The sequence below is a fragment of the Rutidosis leptorrhynchoides genome, chromosome 1 (genome assembly GCF_046630445.1).
Source record: "Rutidosis leptorrhynchoides isolate AG116_Rl617_1_P2 chromosome 1, CSIRO_AGI_Rlap_v1, whole genome shotgun sequence".
Classification (NCBI taxonomy): Eukaryota; Viridiplantae; Streptophyta; class Magnoliopsida; order Asterales; family Asteraceae; genus Rutidosis; species Rutidosis leptorrhynchoides.
In genome coordinates this window covers 716,449,334-716,468,055 of record NC_092333.1, presented here as the reverse complement: position 1 = coordinate 716,468,055, position 18,722 = coordinate 716,449,334, and the positions used below count along the sequence as shown (strand labels likewise).

The window sequence follows — 18,722 nt, the reverse complement described above, 5'->3', positions numbered from 1 at the left end:
AGAATTTCGCTCGTTATTGAATTTGACCAAATATCTTACGATGCGAGCTCCACACGACAGTAAAAATCAACTCAAAAGTCAACTTTTAATTAATAATCAATACAATAATAAATATTAAAACATAAATCATTAAATTATTAAAGGTATAAATATATAAAAAAATATCAATTAAAATAAATAAATAAAACACACTCCGTAAAACATTCTTAATTAAAAAAAAAAAAACTCTAATGGGGCGTAATTCAAATTGATTTTTGATTTCTTGATGAAAGAAGAATCGTAGGAGAAATTATATTTAAATGGAATCATCATCCACCACAACATAACTGTAATTCCCCGCAGCTTCTGCTACTTGCCCTTTCCACACGCCCTTTCCGAATATTATTCTTATCTTTTTTCATAACCCAAAAAAAAAAAATCTTCATTTTCAACACTGGATTTCATTTCATTTCATATATGCTTCTGTAATTCAATCACAATTTCAATTTCATCATCATCATCATGCATATAACGGGACCTCATTATTCATCTCTTCTCCGACGAGCTTCTAGGTGTTCTTCTTCTTCATCAGCCACCAGGTTTCACTCTTCTCTTTCCAATAAATCAACGTCTCCCGCTCCGGCACCGTCACCCTCACCGGCGCCGTCGTCACAGCTCCGATCTCATACTACTGCATCGGCGGCTTTCCGTACCGTACGATCTCGATGGAGTCACGGTGTTGATTGGAAGTCACCGGCTTCGTTGTCCTCTCAGATCAGGACTTCTGCTTCTCCTGTATTAGATCGTTTTCACCGTAGTCTCTCCACTAAAGGTCATTTGCTTCATCTCCGATACGATATACTATATATTCATCAGTATATATTTGGTTTTTATTTGAATATTTGTTTATGTTTTTTTATTTATTTATTTTTTTTTAGTTACAGTAGAGTGTCCAATTATTGGAGGTGATGTAACATGTATGACTAAAAAGTTAATTATGAAATTTGAATAAAGGATTATGAATTCAGATGATGTGATAGTAGCTTACAACACACGCAGGATTATAAAGTCCGAAGTTAAACCTATTTCAGGCGTACTTGTATTACTGTGAGCTAGTATACACTTAAGTTTATTAAATTATTGGTTTATTGATATACTATCATTTTTCATCTTTTACTTTAGATGAATTTGAATCTGATTCAGTGATTTTCATAATTTGAATGTATCTACAGCCTCTGAGAATGCTTTCAGTGGGATTTTGACTGGTCTCCCTAAGCCTGGAGGTGGAGAATTCGGAAAGTTCTATAGTTTGCCTGCTCTGAATGATCCAAGAGTTGGTAATATACATATAACATCGGAATTCTTTATACTATTCCTAAGTTATAAACTGATTTTTCTATTTGATTACACTCATTGTGGTTCTCATATTGATACTAATTCCTTTTTATTTGATTTTGGCATCAGACAAGCTGCCATATTCAATTAGGATTCTTCTCGAATCGGCTATCCGTAATTGCGACAATTTCCAAGTAACAAAGGAGGATGTTGAGAAGATCATTGATTGGGAGAAGAGTGCACCACAGCAGGTTGAGATTCCATTCAAGCCGGCTCGTGTTCTCTTGCAGGTATCTATTTTTTGTTTAATTTTAGTTTTCAATTTCATATGCATTTCATTTTTTATTAGAGAAGTTGTGTTGTAATGTTTCTTTACTGTTCAGGATTTTACTGGTGTACCTGCTGTGGTAGATCTTGCGTGTATGCGTGATGCCATGAATAATCTTGGTGGAGACTCCAACAAAATTAATCCGTTGGTATGCATTTTGTTATACCTTACGTCACTGAACTATATCTGATGTCATTGCCTACATTCGCTAGAATTGTTGCATTTAAAACAAGTTAAGGCATGCTTGACTATGTGCATTATGCTAATTATTATATGTGGTCATACATAGTCAATCAAATTTCAAAATCTTTCTTAAAATGGGTTAATTAGAACGCAATCCATTATGATTTTTCTCATCTTGATTTTGTGGTGCAGGTTCCCGTGGATCTTGTCGTTGATCATTCGGTTCAAGTTGATGTTGCGAGATCTGAAAATGCTGTGAAAGCAAATATGGAACTTGAATTTCAGAGAAACAAGGAGAGATTTGCGTTTCTTAAGTGGGGATCCAAAGCTTTCCAAAACATGCTTGTTGTCCCACCAGGATCTGGTATTGTGCATCAGGTATACAACTTTATCGGTGTATCAGAATTCCAATCCCTTTGTTTTTCATTATTCTAGTTTCATATGAATAAATTTGCAATTTTTAGGTTAACCTTGAATATCTTGGAAGAGTTGTTTTCAACAATGATGGAATGCTATACCCTGATAGTGTTGTTGGGACGGATTCTCACACTACTATGATTGACGGGTTAGGTGTTGCTGGTTGGGGTGTTGGGGGAATTGAAGCCGAGGCTGCTATGCTTGGGCAGGTAAGAACACACACACACACACACACACACACACACACACACACACACACATATATATATATATATTAATAAAATAAAATAATTACCATGATGAATTATGGATTAATCTTGTAACTTAAACAATCTTTCAAAATGCTTCTGTAAATTTTCTGACTGTAATTTTTTTGTCTACATTGATAGCCAATGAGCATGGTTTTGCCTGGTGTTGTCGGGTTCAAGTTATCAGGGAAATTGTGCGATGGTGTAACAGCTACTGATTTGGTTTTGACTGTCACACAAATGTTGAGGAAGCATGGTGTTGTAGGGAAATTTGTTGAATTTCATGGTCGGTAAAATTAGTTATGGTTTGTAAATGCCGGATAAAGAAAGATCATTTAGTTACTGATATGTACATTTTATTTTGTTAGGGGATGGTGTGGGTAAAATATCACTTGCAGACAGGGCTACTATAGCCAACATGTCTCCCGAATATGGTGCAACGATGGGTTTCTTCCCGGTCGATCATGTTACTCTTCAGTATCTCAAGTTAACTGGTCGAAGTGATGATGCGGTATGTTCATTATCATTTTTACGTGTGGGGCATGTAAGTTAGTTATTTAGAGGAGGCAATTTCGACACATTTTCATGTAAATTTGTTGATTTGGGTAATATTAAATTTAAAGCAGTCAAAACTGAAAAATCATTTTACAAATTATTTATAAATTTCAAGACAGGTGGTTTTTAAAGTGCATATAAAAACTATATAAATAATTTATTCGAAGAAATTAGATAATTTTATAAAATCATTTTACAAATCGCACTTTGCATATTTTACACATCACAGTAGTGAATTAGAAAGACCAAAAGTGAGAATATCTTTTTTGTGGTCAACTCCACCCACCATGTTTGACTCACACTGATTTGGTTAGACGCATCACGCAACACGTCCGGCCCACCTATTGTTCCACCTATTTCTCTTCTTTTCACTCTTTGAGGATGCGTTCTTTGTTCGTAAATTTCAGGTTGCTATGATAGAAGCATACTTACGTGCAAACAATATGTTTGTCGACTATAATGAGGTAAGGTGCTTTATGCTTCTTTATTGCCATTCGGGCTGGTATATTTTAGTCTAACATGCAAATATGTGATTTGTAATTTCAGCCACAACAAGAAAGAGTCTACTCATCTTATTTGAACCTAGACCTTTCAGAAGTAGAACCTTGTATTTCAGGGCCAAAGAGGTATGCCTCTGTTTATTCAATGGGTCCTGCATTACCATTCATCTCTACCATGTTTTTAATCAGTTATTCCCTCTTTCTTTTGGCAGACCTCATGACCGGGTCCCTCTGAAAGACATGAAAGCAGATTGGCATTCTTGCCTTGATAATAAAGTTGGATTCAAGGTGAGCCTCACTTCGTGAACACCTACATCTAATCTGAACATTTTGTGCACAAGTGTCACATATTTACAAAGTATCATAGCATTTTCTAATCTGTACCGTTTTGAAAAACACATTGTAGGGCTTTGCAGTACCAAAAGATGCTCAAGACAAAGTTGCAAAGTTAGATTTTCATGGACAGCCAGCTGAACTAAGGCATGGAAGTGTTGTTATTGCTGCTATTACAAGTTGCACAAATACATCAAACCCTAGTGTTATGCTTGGGGCAGGTCTTGTTGCCAAAAAGGCCTGTGAACTGGGTCTACAGGTTAGTCATGTGTTATGTTCTGGTCATAACCGAATTTCACAAATCCTTTATAGTTGCATTTAGTCAGTTTTCATCATCTATTGGTTGATGATCAGGTCAAACCATGGGTTAAAACCAGTCTTGCTCCTGGATCTGGAGTTGTTACAAAGTATTTGCTTCAAAGGTTATTTGTCTGTCCTCGTTGAAGAACATGAATGCTATAAATTGCTTTGTTAGTTTATTTCCCATGAACATGTAAAAGTCAAAAACTAACATCGGTATGAGTTTGTATTAATACAGTGGGTTGCAGAAGTATTTGAATGAGCAAGGGTTTAACATTGTTGGATATGGCTGCACGACATGCATTGGAAATTCAGGGGAGTTGGATGAATCTGTTGGTGCTGCGATAACTGATAATGGTATATAACTCTCATTTTCACTTCTTATTTTGAGCTAATCAAGAAAGCTGTAGCTAGATGTGGCAATTCAGACCCATTTACAGATTTACTGATGAATGATTCAATTTGGTTATGTTGATTAAAATTAGGATAATAATTGGCAAAAGATATAAAGGGTAAGATGGGTTGAAATAGGCCCAAATTGTATTGTGAATGTATAAATATCACAAACTATTTTATTTAAAAACCCAGTTATGTATGAAAATAATATTGTTTTTCAGGTCATATTTGACATTGTTCATACAAAATTTAAAATTTTGCTCAAAAATACTATCGGCCAACTCGACCTGGTTCTATCAGCACAAAAGTTATCCATTTTGTCTTGAACCTGATTTAATCTTTACCTAGCCAGATAACCCAACCTTTTTCTATTTATGGTTTTGAACTCTACTTTCTTCTCATCGTTGTGCTATGCATGTAGTGAACGTGTATATGACCATCTGGTGATGTTTGCAGATATCATTGCATCAGCTGTTCTATCCGGAAACCGAAACTTTGAGGGGCGTGTTCATGCATTGACAAGAGCAAACTATCTTGCATCGCCTCCTTTGGTTGTTGCCTATGCTCTTGCTGGCACGGTAACTATTTCACATCATTTAACTTTAACATTAATTCCATAGTTAATTCATATGAAAATTTATATAGTAGAGAATGTGTCCCTTAAAAAAAGGGATTATTTGATTAATCCAGCTTAGTTATTTTCCATACTTCCGTTTCCTAGGTTGATATTGATTTTGAAAAAGACCCAATTGGAGTTGGAAAAGATGGGAAGAGCGTTTACTTCAGGGATATCTGGCCGTCTACCGAAGAGATTGCTGAGGTTAGTAATTGTGTGGTACTGTTTATGTGCTAAATATGTTCGCCAAAGCGACCTTACAAAAATAATTAACTGTCTCTAATAAATAGATTTAGAAGCTTTAATACATTTGAATACGTTGTATGTCTTCCTACTTGTTTGACCCATTTACATCTTAGTTAAATCCTTCAGCTCAACCCATCTTACCTTGTCTTGAATATTACTTAACCCATGTTTGACCCATTTATAGATAAATGGTTCAAAGCTGCTTCATTTATTAAAGGCTGTTCATCTTATCTAATGTTATGTTATAACTTATAGCCTGTAAATGTGATTGGTGCAGGCTGTTCAATCAAGTGTTCTGCCTGAGATGTTTAAGAGTACTTATAAATCCATCACCGAAGGAAATCCCATGTGGAATGATCTGTCAGTACCCGAATCCCAGCTATACACATGGGATTCAAACTCTACATACATTCATGAGCCCCCATATTTCAAAAATATGACAATGGACCCCCCTGGGGCCCATGGTGTGAAGGATGCGTATTGCTTGCTCAACTTCGGTGACAGTATCACAACCGATCACATTTCCCCTGCAGGAAGTATTCACAAAGACAGCCCAGCTGCAAAGTTTCTTCTTGAACGTGGTGTTGAACGAAAAGATTTTAATTCTTATGGCAGTCGACGAGGTAATGACGAAATTATGGCCAGGGGTACTTTTGCCAATATCCGCATTGTCAACAAGCTTTTAAAGGGTGAAGTTGGCCCAAAAACTGTTCATATCCCCACAGGAGAAAAACTCTCGGTGTTTGATGCAGCATCCGTAAGTTTCCGTACATGACCATTATTAGTAATATATCCTTGTCATTGTAAAAGTCCTTTTAACAGATCAATATGGTACTGTGTCTTTTACTAGAGGTAGTAATTTCAACTAGTTCACTTCATGAGGCGATTCAGGTTATGTTTAACCTCGGGTTAAACGGATGAAAAATCATCCGTTTGGTTCATATATCAGAAAACCTTCTAGTTATTTTACTTACGAAGTTAAATTATTTGATTTTTGTAAATCTTACTTGTAGTCTAAATAGGATCAACCTAGGCTGATCATATCTTAACCAGTTTATGCGTTATAAAAAAAGTGCATGTTTTAACTGTTTACCCAATCTGTGGGACCTGCTCATATTGCCAACTGTATGCTTGACAAACCACCATTAATTCCCATTTTCAGAGGTACAAGGCTGCTGGTCAGGATACAATCGTGTTGGCTGGAGCAGAGTATGGAAGCGGAAGTTCCCGAGATTGGGCTGCCAAGGGTCCTATGTTATTGGTATGTTGGGATATTTACAATCATACCCTTTAAACTTTTTGCTAAATATTATTTCTGATAATTATAATAATATTCCACAGGGGGTTAAAGCGGTAATTGCAAAAAGTTTTGAGAGGATCCATCGCAGTAACTTGGTAGGTATGGGAATTATACCACTTTGTTTTAAAGCCGGTGAAGATGCAGATACACTACAGTTAACTGGTCATGAACGATACACCATTGACCTTCCAAGCAACATCAGTGAGATTCGACCCGGCCAGGATGTCACCGTCAAAACCGATACTGGAAAATCATTCACGTGTGTCGCCCGATTTGACACTGAGGTACGTCTCCACTTCATATTTTACAGTTCCATTACACACTGTACCTTATCTATAATGGGTCAAATGGGTATGTTTATAAAAAGTTAGCTATGAAGTTAGTGTCTTGAAAGTTGCCAAGTATATCCATATTTAGTACATTTCAATATCTAAAAACTGAGAGTTGTCGGCGGGTCAACTCGACTTGTATTGCTTCAAAGTTAATCGTTCATAATGTCTAGTGTGCAGTTTTAAAACGTTCATAATGTCTAGTGTGCAGTTGTACATAATAGGTTGGGTGAGGTGTGTGTTTGGCATTCTAAAGCACGTTTGTAATCATATTTAGTATGTTACTTCATATACCTACAAAGTTAAAAGTAAATGTTGGCGGTCAACACAATTCAACCGTACCGGTGTTAAAATCATCAGTTTATGGCCCAAACAGCCGATCCAACAATTTTTCTTTATTCATAAATTTTGTATGGAAAAAGTTGTATTAGCATGTTCTATGGACATACTTTGTCTCACCATGCCTATAACCTTTGTTGTATAATTTGCTTTAAACAGGTGGAATTGGAGTATTTCAATCATGGCGGCATTCTTCCATATGTTATCAGACAACTATCAGCAAAAAAGTGATGTCGTAATCCGAGAGCTTTATTAAATTGTACAATTTGAGCAATAGAAAAATAAACTGTTTTTCCTCCATGTGTATGATTTGTACATCAAGGGTATGGAATTTTCAGATTAGTCTTTTAGCAGACGGCCAATTTGATCTGCAATTGTGGTAGCCATTTTTTTGTAATAATACTCTAATCCTGCTACTGATGTCAGGCTGATATTTCCCTCAGTTCTATAGATATGTATCTGAACTTCTGTTGATACGAGGAAATACGAGATGATATTTCGTAATTCGTTGAGCTTAGATTGTGCAGTCACCATGATATATCATATTTCTGTAATATAACGCCATTAAACCAACTTGTATCAGCTTCATTAGATTATAACTTCTGAAGGTTTAAAAATAGGGAAAGACAAAATCACAGTAACCAATGGCCATTGGATCCATTTAATTAAGAATCGAGTTTAGGCTACCTTGGGAGCACCCTTTTTTTTTTATCAACCTCTCTAAGCAAAATTGTGACTTCTTTTCTACGAATAATTTACAATGGTAACGACAAAATAATTATTTTACAGTATTTACTCGGTATCATTCATGCATGTAATGTTAACATCTTTTAAACTATCATCTATGTAGTCTTTTATTAAAATGATAATAATCTTATCTTATTTCTGTAATATTTTGAGGATTCTATATATCAGCATTATTACAGGTGAAGGTATAAGGCTGTTTTATATGATCCCAACAACATTTATCCCGAAGTTATCTACCAAGTAATGCTCATTCTCAATTTTCTCACTTTGAACACCGGTTCAACCGGTCCGGTCCAACGATTGAATCAGAAAAATCAAGGTAATATTTTTATGAGAATATCATATATCCCCTCTTTAAACATCAAAATCACATATTTCTATTTTTATTCGTTTGTTTTCAAATTAGGGAGAACTGCCCGTTTAACGGTTGAATCGGGAATTGGAACCGGCTTCGAACCAGTGGCCAGGCTTTTTCTAAAGACAACTCACGTACCCACTAACACACTAATAATATACACAATTGTTTCGATCTAGTATTTGAACTCTCATGGATCTAAGTTAATGACCTTTTATCGATTATCAACTGGTTAAATTTTTTTTTTTTTTTTTTTTTTTTTTTTTTTTTTTTTTTTTTTTTTAAAAAAAAAAGAGAACTCACATACTCATGAAAACGAATTAATTCATAAATATATACAATTATTCAATTCACAATATACTAAATTAATTAAACCGTCTAGAAAATTATGATATTATGATTAAGCAATTATATGACAATAATTTTCACAATATTTAAACAATGTTATCTTTTTTTGAAAGAAAATTATATATAAAAAAAATGTTAACTAATAATTAACCACACATGTTATAAATTATTTTGTCAACCTGTCCTGTCCCATTTTCGATCCCTTTTGCCTTTAAATATAGCAACTCATAATTAACCTTTTTTATAATTTTCTTGATAGGTTATTACCATACAGCATCTTTTATTCCTAGTGGTACCCAATCATAATTCCGGGCACTGATTTTCAGCAGAAATGGCGGCATACGCGTTGCACGTGACCCCATTCTTGTATTTGAAGTCATTGACTTCAGACTCCACTTCCCTTCCGTGTGAAACAAACAACAAACAAACAGTTGCATATGGACTTGTTTCATAACTCCTTCAAATTAAACTCAACACCATTTCCATTAATAAATTTCACACACATTGTTTCAATTCAATCTATGATTTCACTTATATTCTAATCTTCAAATTGTCTGAAAATGGAATATCAATGGCTAAGTATTCGATTCGCATTGCTGCTGCTACTTTTTCTGAAAATTACTAGTTTCGATGATCTACGATCGCCTGTCGAGTCCCCACCTGCTTTCGATCCTCAGCCTGATCTTCCGTTACTCGCACCTTCACCTTTGATGCCATACACGAACGTTGGCATGCCAATTTTAACAGGTATATTTGCCTTCGCCTTAATCATCTTATTTAATTCACCATCACAGGATTAGGCATATTATATTATTATAATTTAAAATTTAAAATTTAAAATGAAAGATTTTGATGTATAAATGAGTCCAGGTAGGTTGTTTTTATCTCAAATGGTTCATATCAAAGAAATTAATTAGCTAAATGCCTAACGGGTCAAATGGGTCAAAAAATTTGTAGATCAACACCCCCTAAACTCTAGTTTTTGGATGCATAACACAAGCTTAATATAAAAAACTGACCCGTTTCAACTTGACCTTTTTGGCTTGTACCCAACCGGGCCATATTCCCACCTATTTTTGTAAAAAAGGATCATATATATATTTGTACTATGATGAAGCTGTTTTAACATGCCAGGGTAGCGTCCATTTTTTTTAACAGTAGTTGGGATCACCCAGGGGACTAAATCACCCACGTGATCATCTCCCGCAGTTGCATAACCCGCCCTCAAATGCTGTCCTGGAGGAAACTCGGGCCAATACGAGGGCATGGCCGGTAAACCTCACCCCACCCCCCACCCCGCACCCCCACGTCTGACGTCCCCGTCCCCGCAGCCCCGCAACGCAATGTGCGAAAGGCGACATTGGGTGGATTTCAAAGTCGGGGGATAACCTTTTGGGCAATGTTAGCCCCCCTAACAAAAGAGTGTCAGACCACTACCATTGAACTTGTCAAATGCCAACCTGCCCATATTCCCACCTCTTTTAATAAAAGGTGTTTTAACATTACAGGGAAGTGTCCATTGAACTTTTCAGATGGTGAAACAGTACTAACCACAACAGCAATTGATTGTTGGGGTCCACTAGCTCCATATTTAGCAAATGCAGTATGTTGTCCTCAACTAGATGCCACAATAAAGATCTTATTAGGTCAATCCAGTTTCTCATCTGGAACCCTAGCGATTAATGAAAATCACGCCGAACATTGCCTCTCCGACATTGCACAAATCTTAGAAGCTGAAGGTTCCAACAGCCAACTTCTCAAAATATGCTCGATTCACTCATCAGATGTTGCACAGGCTTCTTGTCCCGTTGTAGACGTAAATGAAATCGAGAACATTATTAACATTCCTACAATTATTGAATCTTGTGAAAAGATTGATCCGGTTAAAGAGTGTCACCACAAAGTATGTCAAAGTGCTATAACAGAAGCTGCTGTCAAGATTGCTTCAAGAAATATTAGCGGGTCAAATATGGTCAGAGATTCTATATCATTAGCTCGTGAATCTGTGATCGATGATTGTAAAAAGATTGTGCTTCGATGGCTCGCAAGTAAACTTGACCCAACTTACGCAAGCAAAGTATTACGAGGAATTTCTAGTTGCAAGATCAACCAAGGTAACAAATCCAACCCATTAAACCCATTTTTGACCCGTTAACCGACCTGACCATTTACTCTTTTGGTCTAGTTTGTCCACTTGTCTTTCCTGAAACGAAGAACGTTACGAAAGAATGTGGAAATAGAATAAGTAATCAGACAGCTTGTTGTGGCGAGATCAAGAATTATGTTACTCAATTGCAAGATCAAAGCTTTATTACAAACTTGCAAGCCTTCAATTGCGCATATTCGCTGGCTGCAAATTTGCAAAAAGATAATGTCTCCACCAATGTATATGACATTTGTCGCGTAAAGCTCAAAGATTTTTCTCTCCAAGGTTAGTTTTCGTTGTAGCTCTTAAGATTTCTTGTTTACAGCGTTTTTTCGAGCATTTTAACTAATATTTAGGCTGTGTATTGGCATTTTGATGTTATCGGTCATGGAACTACCTACTTTCTATATAACAGTTGGATCACAAGGTACTCATTCTTGACTTTTTATGTGTTTAAAAATGTAGAGGTCAAAATATTAGATTTTAAACCGATTTACTTATGAATGGGCCAAACGGGTCAAAATGGGTAAATTTATAAAAATAATGCAATGAATAAATTTGTAACCATATTTAAGATGCATTATTGTTAAATACTTATCTTTTTCGGACAAAATGGTTTTGCGCTGAAGCCTTAGTAAAATTGATCATTTTGATCTGTTACCCGATTGTATGACCCACCCATTGTACCACTACTTATTAAGTTAGTTTAACATACCAAGTATAAAGTATTATTCCCCTTGTGTAGTTTAATCTAAAACTTGTAATCTTTTGCTTAGACTCTGGCTGTCTCTTCCCAAGCTTGCCTTTGGATGTGACGTACGATGAAATATCGGGAATTGGTTTCAAATGTGACCTTAATGATAATGTTGCAGCTCCATGGCCTTCGTTAAACGGTTATTCTGCTGCTCCATCATCTAATATAAGTATGTCTATCAATTATATTATTCATCTAAATAGTACACTTTATTTATTTTCAGAGTTATCTATTAACATGGTTATTGTAACTCACAGGCACCGTGCTTCCAGCACTTCCTAAAGCAGCATCTGATCAGAGTGGTAAGCTTATTTTTTGTTTATTGAAAAACCAAGTTGTTAATATCTTTATTATTATTTATATTAATTCTTGAAATATCGATTTTAAAGGGCTGCGGAGTACTCTGTTAGTTTCAAGTTTGTTGGTAATCAACTTGTTTATTTAATGCTGGAGACCATGTTACTTACGCGTTTGAAGATTTTATAACAAGCCAAGATTGTGTCTGTGGAACGCTTCAAAGCTAATGTGGGTGTGACAACGTAGACGATTCAGGTTGCAGTTTATTGATATCGTATTAAACGGGTCAAACAGAAGAAATTAGATACTATGAAGGAGGGGTCAAATGGGTTAGAAGTTGTCTAAAGTGCATTTAAAGGCTTAAGCCTAGTAACTGCTATATTATATACTGTAGAAAATTATATACAATATTTTTTTTATTATATAGAAGATTTTTTAGTATGTAAAAGGTTACCTGACTTGCTTTCTTGCATGATTTGAATCTCCTAATAACACTTAGAATTGAACTTCTTTTATCTCTTTACAATGTATTCACTATAGAGGGATTTCTCCTTGAATTTCACGAGCCAGTCTTTAACATTTGTGGGTTCCATGTTAGTAAATTAAGAAAAATACGATGGTTTTTCGTAAAATGAAAAATTAACAAATACATAAAGATATATATACACACACGAGACTAATCTTTATGTATTTGTTAATTTTTCTTTTAGACGTATTATATTTTACAATTACAATGTGTATATTATCGATACGTACAAAACTAAATGCTTCTCATTTATTTTACTCGTAGTGAAATAATGACAATAAAAACCCCGGTTCAACCGTTACATGTATATAAATTTACTAATTATATATATATATATATATATATATATATATATATATATATATATATATATATGGGCAGGATCAATGGGAAAGTAACCAATCGGGGGAAGCAAAATTTTTTTTTTTCCTCGTTTTTTTTTTGGAATTTTTTTTTCCGGCATCAAGATCACACGAAAATATGAACATTTAGAAGAGACACTTCGTGATGAATGTTATTATTTAGGCGAAAAAACGATCGACAAAAATAACATTCAAGATAATATTGTTCGTGAAGAATATGAACGTTTTTTTTCTCCATGTTTTGTGAAGTAAAATTTAGCCCGATTTAGAGTTTAGGGTTTAGGGTTTGGTGTTTTGGGTTTATGGACACCAAACCCTAAACCCTAAACTCTAAACCGTTCGTGTTAAAAAACTCAATCTAAATCCTAAATCTAAACCCTAAACCCTAAATTTCTAAACCTTAATATCTAAACCCTATAAACCCTAATATCTAAACCCTAATATCTAAACCCCAATAGCTAAAACCTCAACATACGCTCGAAAAATACGATAATTGTTATATATTACTTCTTCGAGCGTTTTCCCGCCAAAATAAAAACATTTATCACAAAGTGTCTCTACTAAATGTTCATATTTTCATTCCATCTATAATGTTCGTGAACAAAGTTTTTTAAAAAAACGAAAAAAAAAAAAAATTTGCTTCCCCCGATTGGTTACTTCCCTCTTGATCCTACCACTATACAGGGGCAGGATCAATGGGGAAGTAACCAATCGGGGGGAAACGAGGGGAAGAAATTTATTTTTTTTTTTTTTCGTTTTTTTGGAATTTTTTTTTCAGGCATCAAGATCACACGAAAATATGAACATTTAAAAAAGACACTTCGAGATGAATGTTATTATTTAGGAGGTAAAACGATCGACAAAAATAACATTCAAGATAAAATTGATCGTGAAGAATGTTAACATTTTTTTTCTTCATGTTTTGTGAAGTAAAATTTAGCCCGATTTAGAGTTTAGGGTTTGGTGTTTTGGGTTTAGTCCCAAAACCCCAAACCCCTAAACCCTAAACTCTAAATCATTCGTGTTAAAAACTCAATCTAAATCCTAAATCTAAACCCTAAATCTAAACCCTAAACCCTAAATTTCTAAACCCTAATAGCTAAACCCTATAAACCCTAATATCTAAACCCTAATATCTAAAACCTCAACATACGCTCGAAAAACATGATAATTGTTATATATTACTTCTTCGAGCGTTTTCCCGCCAAAATAAAAACATTTATCACAAAGTGTCTTTATTAAATGTTCATATTTTCATCCAATCTATAATGTTCGTGAACAACGTTTTTTCAAAAAAAGAAAAAAAAAATTTGCTTCCCCCTGATTGGTTACTTCCCCCTTGATCCTACCACTATATATAATATATAAATATATTATAACGCCCTTGAATTTTTTTAATTTTGACAGATTTTTTTTTTTTGCGTGTGTACAGCCACTTTTCAACAGATTCTGGGTCCCACACAAGCATATTTAAAACTTTAGACTGTGACCATTGAAAAGTACACTCTTCCACCTTTCCGTAGACGCTTTACTCATTAAAAATGGAGTTACGGTTTAATAATTATGGCCCACCGAAAATAGCCCCACAAGTGTTACTGATGTGCTACTTACTGACCTGATCCAGCAACCATCAGCTGAAACAGGCGACTTTGACACCGTTTTAAAACATATTTAGATTCAAAAATACCATACATATCATATACCGTTTTAAAGCTTGTTACGAATACTTTCAGTCCCACTCGTTAGTTTTTGTCCAGACCTGGCCATTTTCAACTTACAAGCCCGTAAAGTAGGCCCGAGAGCCGCTTTAGCACTTTTACCCAAATTGACACCAAATTTAGTTAACGACCCAAATCCTTATCCATTGTACCCGAGTGACCCAAAATCATTTTAAAACTCTAAAATGACATTCTAAACGCGTCAGGAACTTCAGATTTCGAAGAATGGTGCAAACGGGTCAAGATGGACAATTATGACCCAAATGGATCATAATTTCCTACCTTAACCAAAATAAGCTCAAAACTCATTTTCAAAGTATCAAAACCTGCAAATAGACTTAAGACAACATGGTGGACGCGTACAAACCAACAAATATACAATGTGACATCAAATGGTCCAAACGAGTCAAAGGGTACAAATGGGTAGTTAATACACTTCCAATATACCACACAAAAATGACTGCTATTTCATTTCTAAACCAACCGTTCGGCACTTTAAACTAACAACATAACCAGAGTAGTCAAACCAAACTACACGACTATTATACAACAAACAACAAAACAACACTTTTAGTTTTAACTTCAAAAGGGCGTACACTAGCATTAGTATCAAACATAACTGTGATCAAAAGGGATGTAACCTACTATCAAGATCATCCACGTTCTGACTTGACTACTTCCTTCCTAGGCCTCTTTCCCTTAAAACTTTCGGTACCTACAATATTAACGGCTTAAAGAATAAGCTTTATGCTTAGTGAGTATAAGAATTATACAAATAACATACGATGTTAATGTACATAAATAATCATTATGCACATCATTTAATATCACAAAACTGCATAGCTGCATAGGATCCTTTCAGCATATATAAACGGCATATAATCGGCTTTACATATGTTAATTGGCAATAACGATAAGAACGGCAATAATATAACATATGTATAACGGCATAAACACTTCATAAATACTGCAAAACTGCGTTAGTCATATTAAATCTATTACATAATTGTAATCAATTCAATATGACCCGGCTACCTGTTTTAAGTCTCATATACTCACCTTAATTAGCTATAACTGTAACACGATCACGCCTTAGTACTTAGCACCTAAGAAACAACACAATAACAACTCATGAACATGTTGATCACTTATTTACAACCTATACTCATCATAGATCGTTTGACTTTTAAAGTCAAACTTCACTAAATAATCATTGACTAATACTATAACCCTAGTTAATGTATTTCTATCCAAAGTATGTATCAATTCAGCTTCATTACATCAAATTGGACCACTTTAATTCAGCAAAATCGTGAATTAATATCCTTTTTAACCAGCTTTACCTTTTTCGCCATCTAATTCATATTTTTAAAGTTCTTAACTGTCCTATAACAACATAGGAACAAAACCATCCCTTTAATTTGATTAATTAAAATCCTAATTATTTTAAGGTTAGTCAATTTCTCAGATTCAACTTATTAAATAAAGGAGAGGGAATTACCTTGCGTTGTAGTAATGATTCTAGGTCGAATTGGAATTAAAAGGCACGAATTAGGCTTCAATTTGGTTGAGCTAGGGTTTATGGCGGCTTCTATACGTGACAAGGAAAAGAACTGAATGTTGTTTGTAGAAGTGTACAGAAGATACTTGTAACATACAGATATGTTACCCTATTAACTATTACACAAAACCCATGAATAGTATTAAGGGCATTTTTATTCTCTCATTTTTTTTCCCATCTTTCTTTTATTTTCCAAAAAAAACCTCACACTTTTTTCAAAAATTAAAATCGACCCCCCAAACAGGGGGTAAAGTGTCGAATACCTATTTTCATAAAAAAATCTTAAATAAACTCCACCCAAATATTCAGCGGGTCATATCTTCTCGCTCGCAACGAGTTAAATTTTTCGGGCACCATCGTTAAACTCGAAATAATTTTAGGAACACAATGTCACTAACTATGCGCAAAACGGACGCTTTTTAAAAAACGCTAAATATTTGAGGTGCTTTTCATACACGTTAATTTTGCGTTAAATTTTTAAAAGTCAACAATTTCATAGCGAAACGCGGAGATGCACATGTAATGTTAATTTAAAATAACATTTAAAACTTTCACGGATTATACCTTTTAGTTCGACTCGAGTTGCGCTTCAACGACATCATCGTTAACCACGAAATAATTTTACAAACTAAACGCAATAAAATACATTAAAAAACGAACCTCCGGCGCGAAGCAAGGGTTCGTAAACTAGTTTAGACTGATTATTTGATATTTTCAATTCAAACCCAAAAGTTTCAGCTTCTAACTCTTTTAGTCCCTCAAGTTTCAACAATCTTACACTTAACAAATTTCTAGATTTCGTATATAATTTGACACAAAGATATAAAAATCACTATACGGTTAAATAACGATAACACTAAAAATAAAATTTTATTATTATTATCTTGAAAATTTAGGATGTAACATATATATATATATATATATATATATATATATATATATATATATATATATATATATATATATATATATATATATATGATTTTAAAAAAATACAAAAAAGAATTAAAAAAATATTTAAAAAAGAGGGTATTGTCGTTTGATTTGTGTAAATGACTAAAATTTGGGCGAGCTTTGGTATAAGCGGTAACGAATTAAAGAAAGTCCAATCAATTTTAAAGATTCCTCATCTCCCTCGGGGCTTGGTGTTTCAGTTTCTTTAGATTCGAAGACCCTGTGTGTAATTGCGTCAACAATAGCCCGATCGATTTTAAAACTGATGCTTACAAACTCAATAAAGGAAAAAATATTGTTACCGAGGGAGTGAAAATTGATGCTACTAATTCTGATCCTTTAGCGGCCTTTGACGCAGTGATGGATAACATGGAAGTTAATGCTACTAATTCAGATCCTTTACAACTAATATATCGGCAAAATGCAACACTAATAAATTATGCGGGCCTAGGATAAAAGGCCAACAATTGGGCAAATATTTATGATCTAACAACCCTTCGCAGTTTTAGTGGGAGAGGATCAAACGGTTAAACTAAAACGAAACTGTTCAAATAATGATGGCGGTAAGCCCTTTGTAAAAAGTGTCTGCATACCGGTACCATGATGGAACATGAAGAATGCGAACATGACTCGTAAGTACAAGATTGCAAACAAAGTGAATATCAATCTCTCCATGCTTTGTTCGTTGATGTTGAACTGGGTTGGTCGAGAGGTAAACAACACTAACCCTATCACATTATAGCATGGTGGATGAAAAGCGGACAATGAAGCTCGCCGAAGAAGGTTGCGTAACCAGCATGTTCGACAACTGCATTGGCGTCACCCTGATATTCGGCCTCGACACTAGATCTGGGTGGTGTGTTGGAGCTTAGAAGACAAAGATAGCAAGTTATTGCCAAAAATGACACAATAACCGGATGTGGATCTACGTGTTGAGGGGCACCGTACCCAATCGGCGTCTGAATAAGACACAAGAGATGCAATTGATGAAGCAAACAACTGAACCCCGAGATCAAGAGTGCCTCGAATGTAGTGAAGAATGCGTTTGAGCGTTGAAAATGGGTCTCCCGAGGATCATGCATAAACAAACATATGTGTTGGACGATGTAGTAAATATCTGGGCGAGTAAAAGTGAGATACTGAAGAGCACCTACTAGGCTGCGATACAATGTGGGGTCACACACAGTGGGACCATCAACCCCAAGCTTAGAATTAGTGTCCACATGATTCCGACATTGGTTAAAATTAAGCATATTCGTCTGCTCAAGTATTTCAATAGCATATTTCTCCTGAGATAAAAACATGAGAAATCCCCAAGAAATTAACGGGCCCAAATCTGTCATAAAAACTCCTAATGCAGAGACTAAATGACTTGTCGACGAAATGAAGGAGAGGAAGCTTGTTGGTTGAATGTGGGTTAATGCACTAAACGATAAACTTAAGTATGATTAACCAAAGTATGATTAACTAAAGAATATGTTTTGATGATGACACATACATATGCATAAGTGATGACTGACATCTTAACATAAAACACGCAAGGTCACTAA

At 34.9% G+C, this 18,722-nt stretch overlaps 3 protein-coding genes across 3 annotated transcripts; 2 read left to right on the top strand and 1 right to left on the bottom strand.

The window, feature by feature from the left end:
• The first annotated feature begins 251 nt into the window (after positions 1-251).
• Positions 252-7,916, top strand: LOC139898799 (aconitate hydratase, cytoplasmic-like). Its single transcript, XM_071881613.1, has 20 exons — positions 252-811; positions 1,212-1,316; positions 1,444-1,604; positions 1,698-1,790; positions 2,018-2,203; positions 2,290-2,451; positions 2,632-2,776; positions 2,859-3,001; positions 3,453-3,509; positions 3,592-3,671; positions 3,758-3,833; positions 3,952-4,137; positions 4,233-4,300; positions 4,417-4,535; positions 5,031-5,152; positions 5,296-5,394; positions 5,714-6,193; positions 6,599-6,697; positions 6,778-7,020; positions 7,564-7,916. Exons 1-20 carry the CDS (start codon positions 502-504, stop codon positions 7,633-7,635), a joined length of 3,006 nt encoding a protein of 1,001 aa, XP_071737714.1. The 5' UTR covers positions 252-501; the 3' UTR covers positions 7,636-7,916.
• A 1,498-nt stretch (positions 7,917-9,414) lies between these two features.
• Positions 9,415-12,199, top strand: LOC139854435 (uncharacterized GPI-anchored protein At1g61900-like). Its single transcript, XM_071843740.1, has 7 exons — positions 9,415-9,601; positions 10,363-10,968; positions 11,040-11,285; positions 11,416-11,427; positions 11,777-11,912; positions 12,016-12,056; positions 12,144-12,199. Exons 1-7 carry the CDS (start codon positions 9,415-9,417, stop codon positions 12,197-12,199), a joined length of 1,284 nt encoding a protein of 427 aa, XP_071699841.1.
• A 5,704-nt stretch (positions 12,200-17,903) lies between these two features.
• On the bottom strand, positions 17,904-18,515 carry LOC139854432 (uncharacterized). Its single transcript, XM_071843737.1, has one exon. It carries the CDS (start codon positions 18,513-18,515, stop codon positions 17,904-17,906), a length of 612 nt encoding a protein of 203 aa, XP_071699838.1.
• Between the last annotated feature and the right edge of the window lie 207 nt (positions 18,516-18,722).